This window comes from Oncorhynchus gorbuscha, linkage group LG17 (genome assembly GCF_021184085.1).
Source record: "Oncorhynchus gorbuscha isolate QuinsamMale2020 ecotype Even-year linkage group LG17, OgorEven_v1.0, whole genome shotgun sequence".
Lineage (NCBI taxonomy): Eukaryota > Metazoa > Chordata > Actinopteri > Salmoniformes > Salmonidae > Oncorhynchus > Oncorhynchus gorbuscha.
This window is the reverse complement of record NC_060189.1, coordinates 2,219,273-2,236,281: the sequence shown is the minus strand read 5'-3', so window position 1 is coordinate 2,236,281 and position 17,009 is coordinate 2,219,273. Positions and strand designations below refer to the sequence as shown.

The following is a 17,009-nucleotide window of genomic DNA, read 5'->3' as shown; positions in this document are numbered from 1 at the left end:
TCCAGACATGATAGAAGTCTATAGGGCATGGAGACAGAGGGATGTAGCCAGGGCATTAGAAGGAGTAGCACATCCAGACATGATAGAAGTCTATAGGGCATGGAGACAGAGGGATGTAGCCAGGGCATTAGAAGGAGTAGCACATCCAGACATGATAGAAGTCTATAGGGCATGGAGACAGAGGGATGTAGCCAGGGCATTAGAAGGAGTAGCACATCCAGACATGATAGAAGTCTATAGGGCATGGAGACAGAGGGATGTAGCCAGGGCATTAGAAGGAGTAGCACATCCAGACATGATAGAAGTCTATAGGGCATGGAGACAGAGGGATGTAGCCAGGGCATTAGAAGGAGTAGCACATCCAGACATGATAGAAGTCTATAGGGCATGGAGACAGAGGGATGTAGCCAGGGCATTAGAAGGAGTAGCACATCCAGACATGATAGAAGTCTATAGGGCATGGAGACAGAGGGATGTAGCCAGGGCATTAGAAGGAGTAGCACATCCAGACATGATAGAAGTCTATAGGGCATGGAGACAGAGGGATGTAGCCAGGGCATTAGAAGGAGTAGCACATCCAGACATGATAGAAGTCTATAGGGCATGGAGACAGAGGGATGTAGCCAGGGCATTAGAAGGAGTAGCACATCCAGACATGATAGAAGTCTATAGGGCATGGAGACAGAGGGATGTAGCCAGGGCATTAGAAGGAGTAGCACATCCAGACATGATAGAAGTCTATAGGGCATGGAGACAGAGGGATGTAGCCAGGGCATTAGAAGGAGTAGCACATCCAGACATGATAGAAGTCTATAGGGCATGGAGACAGAGGGATGTAGCCAGGGCATTAGAAGGAGTAGCACATCCAGACATGATAGAAGTCTATAGGGCATGGAGACAGAGGGATGTAGCCAGGGCATTAGAAGGAGTAGCACATCCAGACATGATAGAAGTCTATAGGGCATGGAGACAGAGGGATGTAGCCAGGGCATTAGAAGGAGTAGCACATCCAGACATGATATAAGTCTATAGGGCATGGAGACAGAGGGATGTAGCCAGGGCATTAGAAGGAGTAGCACATCCAGACATGATAGAAGTCTATAGGGCATGGAGACAGAGGGATGTAGCCAGGGCATTAGAAGGAGTAGCACATCCAGACATGATAGAAGTCTATAGGGCATGGAGACAGAGGGATGTAGCCAGGGCATTAGAAGGAGTAGCACATCCAGACATGATAGAAGTCTATAGGGCATGGAGACAGAGGGATGTAGCCAGGGCATTAGAAGGAGTAGCACATCCAGACATGATGGAAGTCTATAGGGCATGGAGACAGAGGGATGTAGCCAGGGCATTAGAAGGAGTAGCACATCCAGACATGATAGAAGTCTATAGGGCAAGGAGACAGAGGGATGTAGCCAGGGCATTAGAAGGAGTAGCACATCCAGACATGATAGAAGTCTATAGGGCACGGAGACAGAGGGATGTAGCCAGGGCATTAGAAGGAGTAGCACATCCAGACATAATAGAAGTCTATAGGGCATGGAGACAGAGGGATGTAGCCAGGGCATTAGAAGGAGTAGCACATCCAGACATGATAGAAGTCTATAGGGCATGGAGACAGAGGGATGTAGCCAGGGCATTAGAAGGAGTAGCACATCCAGACATGATAGAAGTCTATAGGGCATGGAGACAGAGGGATGTAGCCAGGGCATTAGAAGGAGTAGCACATCCAGACATGATAGAAGTCTATAGGGCACGGAGACAGAGGGATGTAGCCAGGGCATTAGAAGGAGTAACACATCCAGACATGATAGAAGTCTATAGGGCATGGAGACAGAGGGATGTAGCCAGGGCATTAGAAGGAGTAGCACATCCAGACATGATAGAAGTCTATAGGGCATGGAGACAGAGGGATTTTTTATTTTTTTATTTTTTTACCAGGCATGTCAGTTAAGAACATATTCTTATTTTCAATGACAGCCTGGGAACAGTGGGGTTAACTGGTCTAGGAACAGTGGGTTAACTGCCTGTTCAGGGGCAGAACGACAGATTTGTACCTTGTCAGCTCGGGGGTTTGAACTCGCAACCTTCCTACTAGTCCAACGCTCTAACCACTAGGCTACGCTGCCGCCTCTACACTCTAACCACTAGGCTACCCTACCGCCTCTACACTCTAACCACTAGGCTACCCTACCGCCTGGGCATTAGAAGGAGTAGCACATCCTAATACAGGAATAATAATTGGTACAAGGATAAGTTTCCCATATTACATGTCATTGTTTAGGTATGCAGCAATATTGATAGAAGGGCAGAGCCACGTATCAACCCGGAGGGATGGTACAGGTAATTAGACAACACCTTGTAGAAGAAGGATGGTGGAGCAGGTTAGCCTGATGGATAATAAACTACTTTAAAAAATGTTTTTTATAATAAATAAATATAGAAAATGGGTAGAAGCGTTCCCAACGTACTTGGCGGACACGATTATGGTAACAAAAATTTTAGGTCAAGATATTATCCCTAGAGGTGGTTTACTAGGATCTATCTCTTTAAATAATGGGTGACATTCTAGCTAATCAGGTAGAACAAATAGAAGGCCAGAGTTAGGGACCAGAACAAGTAGGCATAGAAGTTGAAGATATACTAGCAGAACACATGAGAAGACTGTTTGTTAACCAAACCCGTATGTCCAAGATTTTGTTTGTCATACAGGTGAATTACAGGAGAAGGTGATTCACTCAATCCAACCAGGAGACTGGGTGTAGATCCAGTCCCTGAGGAGAATAGACAGGAAGCAGCCCCGTTGGGAAGGCCCATACCAGGGTCTGTTAAACCACCTCCTTGGCCAATAGAATAGCTTGGGTCCACGTTACCCATGGCGAGAAGGTATGTACACAAATATGCACTGCTGATCACACACAGAGTTAGGAGAATAACTGAGTACCAACAGGGTCCGGGGGTTACCTCCTTAATGAAGATTCCCTATCCTGACCGTTCATCACTGTGTGTGCTTCTAGAAGTGTGAGTATGGGGTGGTACCTAGCAGACCGACTCAGGGCAGGAGAGGGTTGGCGGTCTTTGGGAAGAGTAGGGGCTCTGAGCTGCATCAAAGTCTTGGTAAACTTTCTGATACATCCAGATCCACCACCTGCCGGTACTAATTATATGACGCCTTTTGCCACATTTCAGGCTTCAAACATATAGATATAAAACTGTATTTTTTTTGTGAAGAATAATCAACAAGTGGGACACAATCATGAAGTGGAACGACATTTATTGGATATTTCAAACTTTTTTAACAAATCAAAAACTGAAAAATTGGGCGTGCAAAATTATTCAGCCCCCTTAAGTTAATACTTTGTAGCGCCACCTTTTGCTGCGATTACAGCTGTAAGTCGCTTGGGGTATGTCTCTATCAGTTTTGCACATCGAGAGACTGAATTTTTTTCCCATTCCTCCTTGCAAAACAGTTCGAGCTCAGTGAGGTTGGATGGGGAGTATTTGTGAACAGCAGTTTTCAGTTCTTTCCACAGATTCTCGATTGGATTCAGGTCTGGACTTTGACTTGGCCATTCTAATACCTGGATATGTTTATTTTTGAACCATTCCATTGTAGATTTTGCTTTATGTTTTGGATCATTGTCTTGTTGGAAGACAAATCTCCGTCCCAGTCTCAGGTCTTTTGCAGACTCCATCAGGTTTTCTTCCAGAATGGTCCTGTATTTGGCTCCATCCATCTTCCCATCAATTTTAACCATCTTCCCTGTCCCTGCTGAAGAAAAGCAGGCCCAAACCATGATGCTGCCACCACCATGTTTGACAGTGGGGATGGTGTGTTCAGGGTGATGATCTGTGTTGCTTTTACGCCAAACATAACGTTTTGCATTGTTGCCAAAAAGTTCCATTTTGGTTTCATCTGACCAGAGCACCTTCTTCCACATGTTTGGTGTGTCTCCCAGGTGGCTTGTGGCAAACTTTAAATTACACTTTTTATGGATATCTTTAAGAAATGTCTTTCTTCTTGCCTCTCTTCCATAAAGGCCAGATTTGTGCAATATACGACTGATTGTTGTCCTATGGACAGAGTCTCCCACCTCAGCTGTAGATCTCTGCAGTTCATCCAGAGTGATCATGGGCCTCTTGGCTGCATCTCTGATCAGTCTTCTCCTTGTATGAGCTGAAAGTTTAGAGGGACGGCCAGGTCTTGGTAGATTTGCAGTGGTCTGATACTCCTTCCATTTCAATATTATCGCTTGCACAGTGCTCCTTGGGATGTTTAAAGCTTGGGAAATCGTTTTGTATCCAAATCCGGCTTTAAACTTCTTCACAACAGTATCTCGGACCTGCCTGGTGTGTTCCTTGTTCTTCATGATGCTCTCTGCGCTTTTAACGGACCTCTGAGACTATCACAGTGCAGGTGCATTTATACGGAGAATTGATTACACACAGGTGGATTGTATTTATCATCATTAGTCATTTAGGTCAACATTGGATCATTCAGAGATCCTCACTGAACTTCTGGAGAGAGTTTGCTGCCCTGAAAGTAAAGGGGCTGAATAATTTTGCACGCCCAATTTTTCAGTTTTTGATTTGTTAAAAAAGTTTGAAATATCCAATAAATGTCGTTCCACTTCATGATTGTGTCCCACTTGTTGTTGATTCTTCACAAAATAATACAGTTTTATATTTTCCCTCTCGCTCTCATCCAACACCTCCCACACTGCCCCTACTCGGATGGTATCGCTCCGTCCCAACCTTCGCTCTCTCTCCCCCGCTACTCTCTCCTCTTCCATCCTATCATCTCTTCCCTCCGCTCAAACCTTCTCCAACCTATCTCCTGATTCTGCCTCCTCAACCCTCCTCTCCTCCCTCTCTGCATCCTTTGACTCTCTATGTCCCCTATCCTCCAGGCCGGCTCGGTCCTCCCCCTCCCGCTCCTTGGCTCGATGACTCATTGCGAGCTCACAGAACAGGCCTCCGGGCAGCCGAGCGGAAATGGAGGAAAACTCGCCTCCCTGCGGACCTGGCATCCTTTCACTCCCTCCTCTCTACATTTTCCTCCTCTGTCTCTGCTGCTAAAGCCACTTTCTATCACGCTAAATTCCAAGCATCTGCCTCTAACCCTAGGAAGCTCTTTGCCACCTTCTCCTCCCTCCTGAATCCCCCCCCCCCCCCTCCTCCCTCTCTGCAGACGACTTCGTCAACCATTTTGAAAAGAAGGTCGACGACATCCGATCCTCGTTTGCTAAGTCAAACGACACCGCTGGTTCTGCTCACACTGCCCTACCCTGTGCTCTGACCTCTTTCTCCCCTCTCTCTCCAGATGAAATCTCGCGTCTTGTGACGGCCGGCCGCCCAACAACCTGCCCGCTTGACCCTATCCCCTCCCCTCTTCTCCAGACCATTTCCGGAGACCTTCTCCCTTACCTCACCTCGCTCATCAACTCATCACTGACCACTGGCTACGTCCCTTCCGTCTTCAAGAGAGCGAGAGTTGCACCCCTTCTGAGAAAACCTACACTCGATCCCTCCGATGTCAACAATTACAGACCAGTATCCCTTCTTTCTTTTCTCTCCAAAACTCTTGAACGTGCCGTCCTTGGCCAGCTCTCCCGCTATCTCTCTCTGAATGACCTTCTTGATCCAAATCAGGTTTCAAGACTAGTCACTCAACTGAGACTGCTCTCCTCTGTATCACGGAGGCGCTCCGCACTGCTAAAGCTAACTCTCTCTCCTCTGCTCTCATCCTCCTAGATCTATCGGCTGCCTTCGATACTGTGAACCATCAGATCCTCCTCTCCACCCTCTCCGAGTTGGGCATCTCTGGCGCGGCCCACGCTTGGATTGCGTCCTACCTGACAGGTCGCTCCTACCAGGTGGCGTGGCGAGAATCTGTCTCCTCACCACGCGCTCTCACCACTGGTGTCCCCCAGGGCTCTGTGCTAGGCCCTCTCCTATTCTCGCTATACACCAAGTCACTTGGCTCTGTCATAACCTCACATGGTCTCTCCTATCATTGCTATGCAGACGACACACAACTAATCTTCTCCTTTCCCCCTTCTGATGACCAGGTGGCGAATCGCATCTCTGCATGTCTGGCAGACATATCAGTGTGGATGACGGATCACCACCTCAAGCTGAACCTCGGCAAGACGGAGCTGCTCTTCCTCCCGGGGAAGGACTGCCCGTTCCATGATCTCGCCATCACGGTTGACAACTCCATTGTGTCCTCCTCCCAGAGCGCTAAGAACCTTGGTGCGATCCTGGACAACACCCTGTCGTTCTCAACCAACATCAAGGCGGTGGCCCGTTCCTGTAGGTTCATGCTCTACAACATCCGCAGAGTACGACCCTGCCACACACAGGAAGCGGCGCAGGTCCTAATCCAGGCACTTGTCATCTCACGTCTGGATTACTGCAACTCGCTGTTGGCTGGGCTCCCTGCCTGTGCCATTAAACCCCTTCAACTCATCCAGAACGCTGCAGCCCGTCTGGTGTTCAACCTTCCCAAGTTCTCTCACGTCACCCCGCTCCTCCGTTCTCTCCACTGGCTTCCAGTTGAAGCTCGCATCCGCTACAAGACCATGGTGCTTGCCTACGGAGCTGTGAGGGGAACGGCACCTCAGTACCTCCAGGCTCTGATCAGGCCCTACACCCAAACAAGGGCACTGCGTTCATCCACCTCTGGCCTGCTCGCCTCCCTACCACTGAGGAAGTACAGCTCCCGCTCAGCCCAGTCAAAGCTGTTCGCTGCTCTGGCCCCCCAATGGTGGAACAAACTCCCTCACGACGCCAGGACAGCGGAGTCAATCACCACCTTCCGGAGACACCTGAAACCCCACCTCTTTAAGGAATACATAGGATAGGATAAGTATTCCCTCCCCCCGCCCCTTTAAGATTTAGATGCACTATTGTAAAGTGACTGTTCCACTGGATGTCATAAGGTGAATGCACCAATTTGTAAGTCGCTCTGGATAAGAGCGTCTGCTAAATGACTTAAATGTAATGTAAATGTATATATTTATGTTTGAGGCCTGAAATGTGGCAAAAGGTCGCAAAGTTCAAGGGGGGCGAATACTTTCGCAAGGCACTGTATGTGTGTAGGATATCTACTGCTTGTGTGTAAAGGTATGTGCATAAGGAGCCTGTATAAAATGGATGGTTTTGTACAACGGACTAGGACGTCCTTGTGAATAAACATTTTGAATAATTGTAGCTGGGTCTCAATCTGTTTCATTCAACCAGAATCTTACAAATTCTGGGTTGCAGACTGAGTAGTTTAATTGAAGTTCAGTTTAAGAACACTTAGAACAAAATTCTCATAACAGTCATACATTGACTTAGTAACCTACTGGGTCATACATTGACTTAGTAACCTACTGGGTCATACATTGACTTCGTAACCTACTGGATCATACATTGACTTAGTAACCTACTGGATCATACATTGACTTAGTAACCTACTGGGTCATACATTGACTTAGTAACCTACTGGATCATACATTGACTTAGTAACCTACTGGATCATACATTGACTTAGTAACCTACTGGGTCATACATCAATTTAGGATGATGAGGAGGAACAATGAAGAACCTACCATCCCCATCTGGTAGTGTTTGGGTCTCCATGGTGGGCGTGGGCTTGGAGCCGTCATCTGGGTTGAGAGTGAGAAAGAAACGGAAGGAGACTACCATTATTGAGGTTAATACAATCTACTCTCCAGAACTGTTGAATGGTTGGGATTTGCACATGGCCCGGCCAAGAGCTCAGAAAAAAAGGATAGAGAGAGAGAGAGAGAGAGAGAGAGAGAGAGAGAGAGAGAGAGAGAGAGAGAGAGAGAGAGAGAGAGAGAGAGAGAGAGAGAGTGAGACAGAGAGAAAGAGAGTGAGACAGAGAGAGAGAGAGAGAGAGAGACAGAGAGAAAGAGATAGAGAGAGAGAGAGAGAGAGAGAGAGAGAGAGAGAGAGAGAGAGAGAGAGAGAGAGAGAGAGAGAGAGAGAGAGAGAGAGAGAGAGAGGATAGTAGGAAGGAGGGTCTCCCACATCTCTCACTTTCGTACACAAACAGACCACACATTAACTCTCACAAACTCTGTCTCACACACGCACGCACGCACGCACGCACGCACGCACGCACGCACGCACGCACGCACGCACACACACACACACACACACACACACACACACACACACACACACACACACACACACACACACACACACACACACACACACACACACACACACACACACACACACACACACACACACACGGAAACCTCTATAACCCACCCCCTCCCACCCGTACACTGTTCCACCTGCATCAGAATCAGAGAGAGCAAGTTAAGACTACCCCTCCATAACCTTTAACCTAGTGATGGCTACATCATTAAGGAAAGCCCAGTGAACCCTGCACTGGAACAAGAACACCTAGTGATGGTGGCTATACAGTGTGCCGTAGAAGAGAAACCTGTAAATGTCCTCTTTCTTGGTTCGTGGACCTAAACCTATGTAAATGTCCTCTTTCTTGGTTAGAGGACCTAAACCAATGTAAATGTCCTCTTTCTTGGTTAGAGGACCAAAACCAATGTAAATGTCCTCTTTCTTGGTTAGAGGACCTAAACCAATGTAAATGTCCTCTTTCTTGGTTAGAGGACCAAAACCAATGTAAATGTCCTCTTTCTTGGTTAGAGGACCTAAACCAATGTAAATGTCCTCTTTCTTGGTTAGCGGAGCTAATTTAGTTGATCTGAGGACTTTCAGAGGACATTAGTGTACTGTATACACTAGATAGTGTACTGTATACTATATCAGCCAGCCTACCATATACTTACCTAGATGTTGGGTAGATATACCACTGTCTCCCATTTCCTTCGGGTCCATCAAGCAAACCACAGAGGACCCTGGTCACTTACTATACCAGTCAGGCAGTCAGGTGGAGCAGGTAGCAAAGCAAGTGGGATTCAAAGGAAACGTGAAGATCCCTCTGAAGGTAATACTAATGTCAGACGTTGCAATTTGATGTGGGACTTTTTACGACCGAAGAACGGCTAAAGACCTGCTGTGTAACTGTAGGACCTCCACAGTGTGTGTCACAGTGACAACTAAATGTGTTGCTAAAACCCAGTAGATGTCCTGCTCTGTTGTAATGTGTTGCTAAAACCCAGTAGATGTCCTGCTCTGTTTAATGTGTTGCTAAAACCCAGTAGATGTCCTGAACTGTTTAATGTGTTGCTAAAACCCAGTAGATGTCCTGCTCTGTTTAATGTGTTGCTAAAACCCAGTAGATGTCCTGCTCTGTTTAATGTGTTGCTAAAACCCAGTAGATGTCCTGGTCTGTTTAATGTGTTGCTAAAACCCAGTAGATGTCCTGCTCTGTTTAATGTGTTGCTAAAACCCAGTAGATGTCCTGGTCTGTTTAATGTGTTGCTAAAACCCAGTAGATGTCCTGAACTGTTTAATGTGTTGCTAAAACCCAGTAGATGTCCTGCTCTGTTTAATGTGTTGCTAAAACCCAGTAGATGTCCTGGTCTGTTTAATGTGTTGCTAAAACCCAGTAGATGTCCTGAACTGTTTAATGTGTTGCTAAAACCCAGTAGATGTCCTGCTCTGTTTAATGTGTTGCTAAAACCCAGTAGATTTCCATGTTCTGTTTAATGTGTTGCTAAAACCCAGTAGATGTCCTGAACTGTTTAATGTGTTGCTAAAACCCCAGGAAATGTCCTGATCTGTTGTTCTCTGAGGGACTGGAGTGCAACTCATGCAAACTGTGTAACATGATCTCCTACATGTGAGGAAGACCGGCTCCATCATGCAGCCCCCCCCCCCCACCCACCGATCCCCACTTGTTCTCCCTCCCATTCCTGCAGTGTACACCACCCCTGGGGATGGCAAATGACAACAGTCAGACACGTCTGTAGCGAATGTATATATTTCAGGGCTGATATTCCACAGAGGAATGGGGCCTGGGGGCAGGGCCTGGGGGCAGGGCCTGGGGAGTCAGCAGTGTGGTCCTGGGTGTAGGGCCTGGGGGTAGGGCCTGGGGGTAGGGCCTGGGGGTAGGGCCTGGGAGTTAATAATTGTTAACACTTACAAAATTTAAAAACAGCAACTGCAAATACCTTTACCACTTTAATTGGTTAATTCATATATTTAGCAGAATGGCAAATCTGTGCCTTGGTGAAACTGAGAATCGCTATGGTAATTCATACATTTAGCAGAATGGCAAATATGTGCCTTGGTGAAACTGAGAATCGATGCGGTGAGAGGGGGAGATGTCCAGTGCATTTCATCTGTACACAAATATGGACTTTTCACAGGGAAACAAATTACCCAAACAAACACACCCACCCACACCACACACACACACACACACACACACACACACACACACACACACACACACACACACACACACACACACACACACACACACACACACACACACACACATTGAGGTGCTGAACAACGATCAATAACCTCGATTTGGATGAAGATTTGTTCGTCAGCGAGTCGGCGGTAAAGGTCAGGTAAAGGTCATCCAGGACGAAATCCCCGACAGTCGAAAAAAGGAACGTCTGGTTCTCTCACGAACCACACACAGCTGTTCCAGACGACGGCGTGATCACGTTTCCGTGGCCGATCTAAAACCTTTAAACAGGTCAACATTCACAAGGCCGCAGGGCCAGACGGAAAACGAAAGCGAGTGCTCAGAGCAGGCGCTGACCAGCTGTCGAGTGACTTCATTGACATTTTCAACTTCTTCCTGACTCAGTCTGTAATGCCAACATGTTTCAAGAGAGACCACCATAGTCCCTGTGCCTAAGAATGCCAAGGTAAGCTCTCTTATTGCCCCGTAGCACTCACATCTGTAGCCATAAAATGCTTTGAAAGGCTGGTCATGTCTCACATCAACACCATCATCCCAGACACCCTGGTGCATACCGCCTCAAGCTCAGTTGGTAGAGCATGGAGCTTGTAACGCCAGGGTAGTGGGTTCAATCCGCGGGACCACCCATACGTAGAATGTATGCACACATGACTGTAAGTCGCTTTGGATAAAAGCGTCTGCTAAAGCATATATTATTATTATTTATTATTATCCACAGATGATGCAATCTCTATAGCAACGCACACTGTCCTCTCCCACCTGGACAAAACAAACATCTATGTGAGAATGCTGTTCATTGACTACAGCTCAGTGTTTCGACGCCATAGTGCCCTCAAAGCTCATCACTAAGCTAAGGACCCGGAGACTAAACACCTCCCTCTGCAACTGGATCTTGGACTTCCTGACGGGCCGACCCCAGGTGGTGAGGGGAGGCAAACAACACATCAGCCCCGCTCACCCTCAACACGGGAGACCCTCAGGGATGTCCCCTCCTGTACTCACCCTCAACACGGGAGACCCTCAGGGATGTCCCCTCCTGTACTCACCCTCAACACGGGAGACCCTCAGGGATGTCCCCTCCTGTACTCACCCTCAACACGGGAGACCCTCAGGGATGTCCCCTCCTGTACTCACCCTCAACACGGGAGACCCTCAGGGATGTCCCCTCCTGTACTCACCCTCAACACGGGAGACCCTCAGGGATGTCCCCTCCTGTACTCACCCTCAACACGGGAGACCCTCAGGGATGTCCCCTCCTGTACTCACCCTCAACACGGGAGACCCTCAGGGATGTCCCCTCCTGTACTCACCCACGACACCATCATTAAAGGAAAGGTTCACCCATGTTATATTGTTTTTTTTGTGCGTCTCTGAGGGATGTTCTATGGATTCCCCGGGTCATTTCCTGTTTCCTGTTTTCATGTGTATCTGAGTTATTGGCGTTCAGGCAGGCAGAAAACCGTCCAGTATGACGAAGCATGTTTACAATTTGTCTTACTTTTTAACTCTGTATTATTGGTTAAGGGTAAGTAAGCATTTAACGGTAAAGTCTACACCTGTCGTATTAGGCGCATGTGAAAAATTATGTTTGATTTTGATTTGAAAAACACACACACACACACACACACACACACACACACACACACACACACACACACACACACACACACACACACACACACACACACACACACACACACACACACACACACACACACACACACACACACACACACACCACAGCTGGTGGATCTCAGCTCACCTTTTCTCCCGGAACTAGGAGGTCCAGAAGGTTTATCAGTTACTGACCCTTTAAAGAGAAAACACAACATTTTTACATCTCTTCTACAGGACAGAACAGGACAGTACACACACATTAAACACACACACAGTAAACACACACACACACACACACACATTAAACACACACACACACACACACACACACACACACACACACACACACACACACACACACACACACACACACACACACACACACACACACACACACACTAAACACACTAAACACACTAAACACACTAAACACATTAAACACATTAAACACACACACACACACACACACACACACACACACACACACACACACACACACACACACACACACACACACACACACACACACACACACACACACACACACACACACACACACACACACACACACACACACACACACACACACACACACATGTTCTGTTCTACAGAACAGACAGACAGTAGCGAAGCCTCATGTAGACCTCCAAGGTTAGACAGTCCTCACCTCACGAACACCTTCTGACTGACGAGGATATTAGTTTGGCAACACCTTCTATACTAGTAGCAATCATAACTAAACAATGTGGTCCACCCCCCTGGTAGGCTACAGTCAGACATGTAACAGTGAATATCATTCCTCTTTTCTGAGCATGCAGATAGTCAAGCTAGGTTGGCATGCACAGGTTCAGAGGGCATTGACAGAATTCAGAATTCAATAGACAATCCGACCAATTAGAATTAATATAAGAGGGAAGAGAGTTGGAATTGAATTAATGGAATGAATGGAGGCGATTGGAATTAAAGCTACTACCTGACAACTTGTCACTTGTCCCAGCATGAGTTCCCATAAATTCACGGAAGTTTCCTGCAAACGTATGATGATGTGAGATGGTTGACAGGCGATAGAGGATGAACAGGGGCAGTTGATAATATGGTAGAAGGCGCTGGAGACGGCTGAGTTGGGCGGCGAGTTGTGTTTCAGCACACTCTTAGAAAAAAGGTGGCATCTAGAAGCTAAAAGTGTTCTTTGGCTGCCCCCATAAGGAGAACCATTTTTTGGTTTCAGGTAGAACCTTTTGAGGTTCTATGAATAACCCTTTCCACCAAAGGTTCGACCTGGAACCTAAAAGGGTTCTGCCTGGAACCCAAAAGTGTTCTACCTGGAATCCAAAAGGGTTCTACATGGAATCCAAAAGGGTTCTGCCTGGAACCCAAAAGGGTTCTACCTGGAATCCAAAAGGGTTCTACCTGGAATCGAAAAAGGGTTCTACCTGGAATCCAAAAGGGTTCTACCTGGAATCCAAAAAAGGGTTCTACCTGGAATCCAAAAAAGGGTTCTACCTGGAATCCAAAAAGGTTCTACCTGGAATCCAAAAAAGGGTTCTACCTGGAATCCAAAAAGGGTTCTACCTGGAATCCAAAAAGGGTTCTACCTGGAATCCAAAAAGGGTTCTACCTGGAATCCAAAAAGGGTTCTACCTGGAATCCAAAAAGGGTTCTACCTGGAATCCAAAAAGGGTTCTACCTGGAATCCAAAAAGGGTTCTACCTGGAATCCAAAAAGGGTTCTACCTGGAATCCAAAAAGGGTTCTACCTGGAATCCAAAAAGGGTTCTACCTGGAATCCAAAAAGGGTTCTCCTATGGAGCCAGCTGGAGATCCTTTTGGAACCTTTATTTCTAAGAGTGTACTGCACTTCAAGTTTGGGATTCCTGAGGTTACAGTTCTTTAGAAAGTATTCTCACCCTGGACTTTTTGGCATTTAGTTGTTACAGCCTGAACTAAAAATATATATTTTTGTCACTGGCCTAAACACAATACCACATGATGCCAAAGTGGAATGATGTCACTACAAAAATACAGGCGTCCTCCCTAACTCAGTTGTCAGTTGCTGGAGAGGAAGGAAACGGCTCAGAGATTTCACCATGAAGAAAATGGTGACTTTAAAACAGTTACTGAGTTTAATGGCTGTGATAAAAGAAAACTGAGGATGGATCAACAACATTGTAGTTAGTCCACAACAGAGTGGGGGACCAAGTCACCATTATTCGAGTCACAAGCAAGTCTCAAGTCACAAGGTGCGAGTCTCAAGTCGAGCCCCAAGTCGAATGGGTCAAGTCTCAAGTCGAGTCCCAAGTCGAATGGGTCGAGTCTCTAGTCCAGTCCAAGTCGTGCATTCTAAAACATGTCATGTCAAGTCTCAAGTCAAGTAAAAAAATATATATATACAGTACATGCAACGACTTATCTTATTTATTGAGGCTAGCAGACAGCCCTTTTCATTATGTTGATGATGCAATTGTAAAATAGGGCCCTTGCTGTCCTAAGAGCATGACATCAGCAGAAGGCAAGGCAGGTTGATGTACTCAAACTGTACAAGTCTTGGGGATCCAATGGTGAAAGAGCCTTATTATACACATTTTCCAAATACACACGGGCCCCAAAATAAACAACCTCTGTATCAGGCCGACCCTGTCCTATCTGAACGGACACAGTTAGAGAGCCAGACTGTACAGCCTCCCCTTGAGAAATCACATGGAATCTATCTAACAGGAGCTCAGACAGTGTAATATAACCACCTGACCATACAGTTACCCAAATGCCAGTTACAAACCAATAAACGGGTTCTACAATGTAAAAGACCATATCCACATGCCATTGTTACATTGGTATATTCATATTGATCAGACCTAATGATTATGAATTGTATTATTAACGATATTTCAACACAGTGGCGATCCGTCATTCAGGACCTGTTTTGAGCCCCAACTGTTATTTTGGCATTAATTACGTGTCACATATCTGTTTTTCAACAACAACAACATGGTCTCTTTTTTTTTTTTTTGCTTCCTTGAGCAAGGCAGCTCCAAAACGTAGCAGCGTGATTGGCTCAGCGGTCTGTCGCTCACGGGGACACTACGTCACCGCAAAATCTATGGGCAGAGCTCGAAAATTCAAGCCGCTTTGGATGCTGCCATAGATTTACATTAAAAATGCCCATCCGATAAGGCTCAGTGTCATTGGCCACAGATCAAATGACGTCAAATCACGTTACATCTACCGTAGCATCGATTGGACTGATGATGTCAATCAACATCATACTTTCAAAATCTTAGCTAGCAGTCATCATCATGAATCAAGTCGACAACCTACTGGCAAATCCTTTTCAATTCTTGTCATAAGAAGAGAAATAAGGAAGAGAAATTATAAATAAAACAGATCTGTGCTCATTGGCCGTTGGACATAAACATGACACAACAATTGTAAATTGCAAATTCAACAAGGAGTGGTTTGGAAGGAATCAGTGACTAACTGCAAGCCTTGCAAAGCAATCACTAGCCTGCTATTCAGTGGAGTGGGTGTGCGGTCCAAGTTTGGGTTTAAGGGTCTCTTTTCCAAGCTTAAATGGATAAACATTCACATGCAACACCATGGGCCAGCAAAGCGTAATACATTGGCCATGCTGTCAATGCAAAACAACTGGAAACTCGGAACTGGGAAATCTCAGAGTTCAGTGAGTTCAAGACAACTGGGAACGTGGAACAAAACGAGCTCCGACTGGGAAAATATGTGTTGATCCAACTTCTGAATTGCAAGTCGGGAACTCTGGCCTCTTTCTAGAGCTCCAACCTGAAGATCACTGATGTCATGATTCCAAGTGGGGAACTCTGGCCTCTTTCTAGAGCTCCGTCCTAAAGATCACTGATGTCATGATTCCAAGTGGGGAACTCTGGCCTCTTTCTAGAGCTCCAACCTGAAGATCACTGATGTCATGATTCCAAGTGGGGAACTCGGGCCTCTTTCTAGAGCTCCGTCCTAAAGATCACTGACGTCATGATTCAACCTCGTTTTTTTCAATTGTCTTGAAAGCACCATAAATCCAGAGAATGCCAGACCTTGATGACAAAGTTTGATTACAAAATTTGCCCACAAGAAGGACTGCTGCACCACATTTCTGTTGAAGTGAACAGCACAACAAGGAGAGTCGAAAAATATATTGTATGCTGCTGCATAAATGATGTAATATGCCATGGAGATATATATACTGTAGCTAAGATAGTAATACTAAGTGTATGTTGTGTAGTAAGCTGTTAGTAGCCCATGTGCCTCAACCTAATAATTTGGTCCCTTTCCTCCTCATAACTTCGCCTACTGTTCTGACTTGTAAGAGCTTTCATTGTCTGCTTATATGCCCTGCTTCTTAACCCTACGGTTCTGACTTGGTGTACAAGGAGAATACTGTAAGAACGGATAAGAATGGCCCATGTTCTGAATTCTGTCGCTGTACATTTCAAAATTGCTGAACAAATAGTTATATTAACTACATCTGTCTTAGATCACTTATTAATGCTTTAATCAAATCTACGGATTGTCTGTTACCCGCTTATCGTTCCCTTATGCCATAGTTTGTCAGTAAAAATGTATTTACATTTGTTTAAGCAAGTCAGCCATATCAGCTATGTTATTTTTTTAAAGGCAGTAAATCAGGCTCCGCTGATAGCCAGGTGTAGCAGTGGATTCCCTGTATGGTGCTGAAAACAAGGCTCCGCTGATAGCCAGGTGTAGCAGTGGATTCCCTGTATGGTGCTGAAAACAAGGCTCTGCTGATAGCCAGGTGTAGCAGCGGATTCACTGTATGGTGCTGAAAACAAGGCTCCGCTGATAGCCAGGTGTAGCAGTGGATTCCCTGTATGGTGCTGAAAACAAGGCTCCGCTGATAGCCAGGTGTAGCAGTGGATTCCCTGTATGGTGCTGAAAAGAAAGTTCTGCTGTTGGGACAGCTGTATGTAGGCCCTAACAGTTTGTGGGCACCGTTTGTCACCGTTATAGTGCAGTTAATG

The 17,009-nt window shown here is 46.2% G+C and overlaps 1 protein-coding gene across 4 annotated transcripts in view; it reads right to left on the bottom strand.

Annotated features, from left to right (window-relative positions):
- smoc1 (SPARC related modular calcium binding 1) overlaps positions 1-17,009 on the bottom strand; it is a 586,617-nt gene that overhangs the window by 108,329 nt on the left and 461,279 nt on the right. For all 4 annotated transcript variants that reach the window (XM_046307812.1, XM_046307813.1, XM_046307814.1 and 1 more), the window contains exons 6-8: positions 12,981-13,034; positions 12,153-12,200; positions 7,599-7,688 (exon numbers count right to left, since the gene is read on the bottom strand). In XM_046307812.1, the coding sequence (XP_046163768.1) occupies positions 7,599-7,688; positions 12,153-12,200; positions 12,981-13,034 (192 nt within the window). The remainder of the gene's footprint in view (positions 1-7,598; positions 7,689-12,152; positions 12,201-12,980; positions 13,035-17,009) is intronic.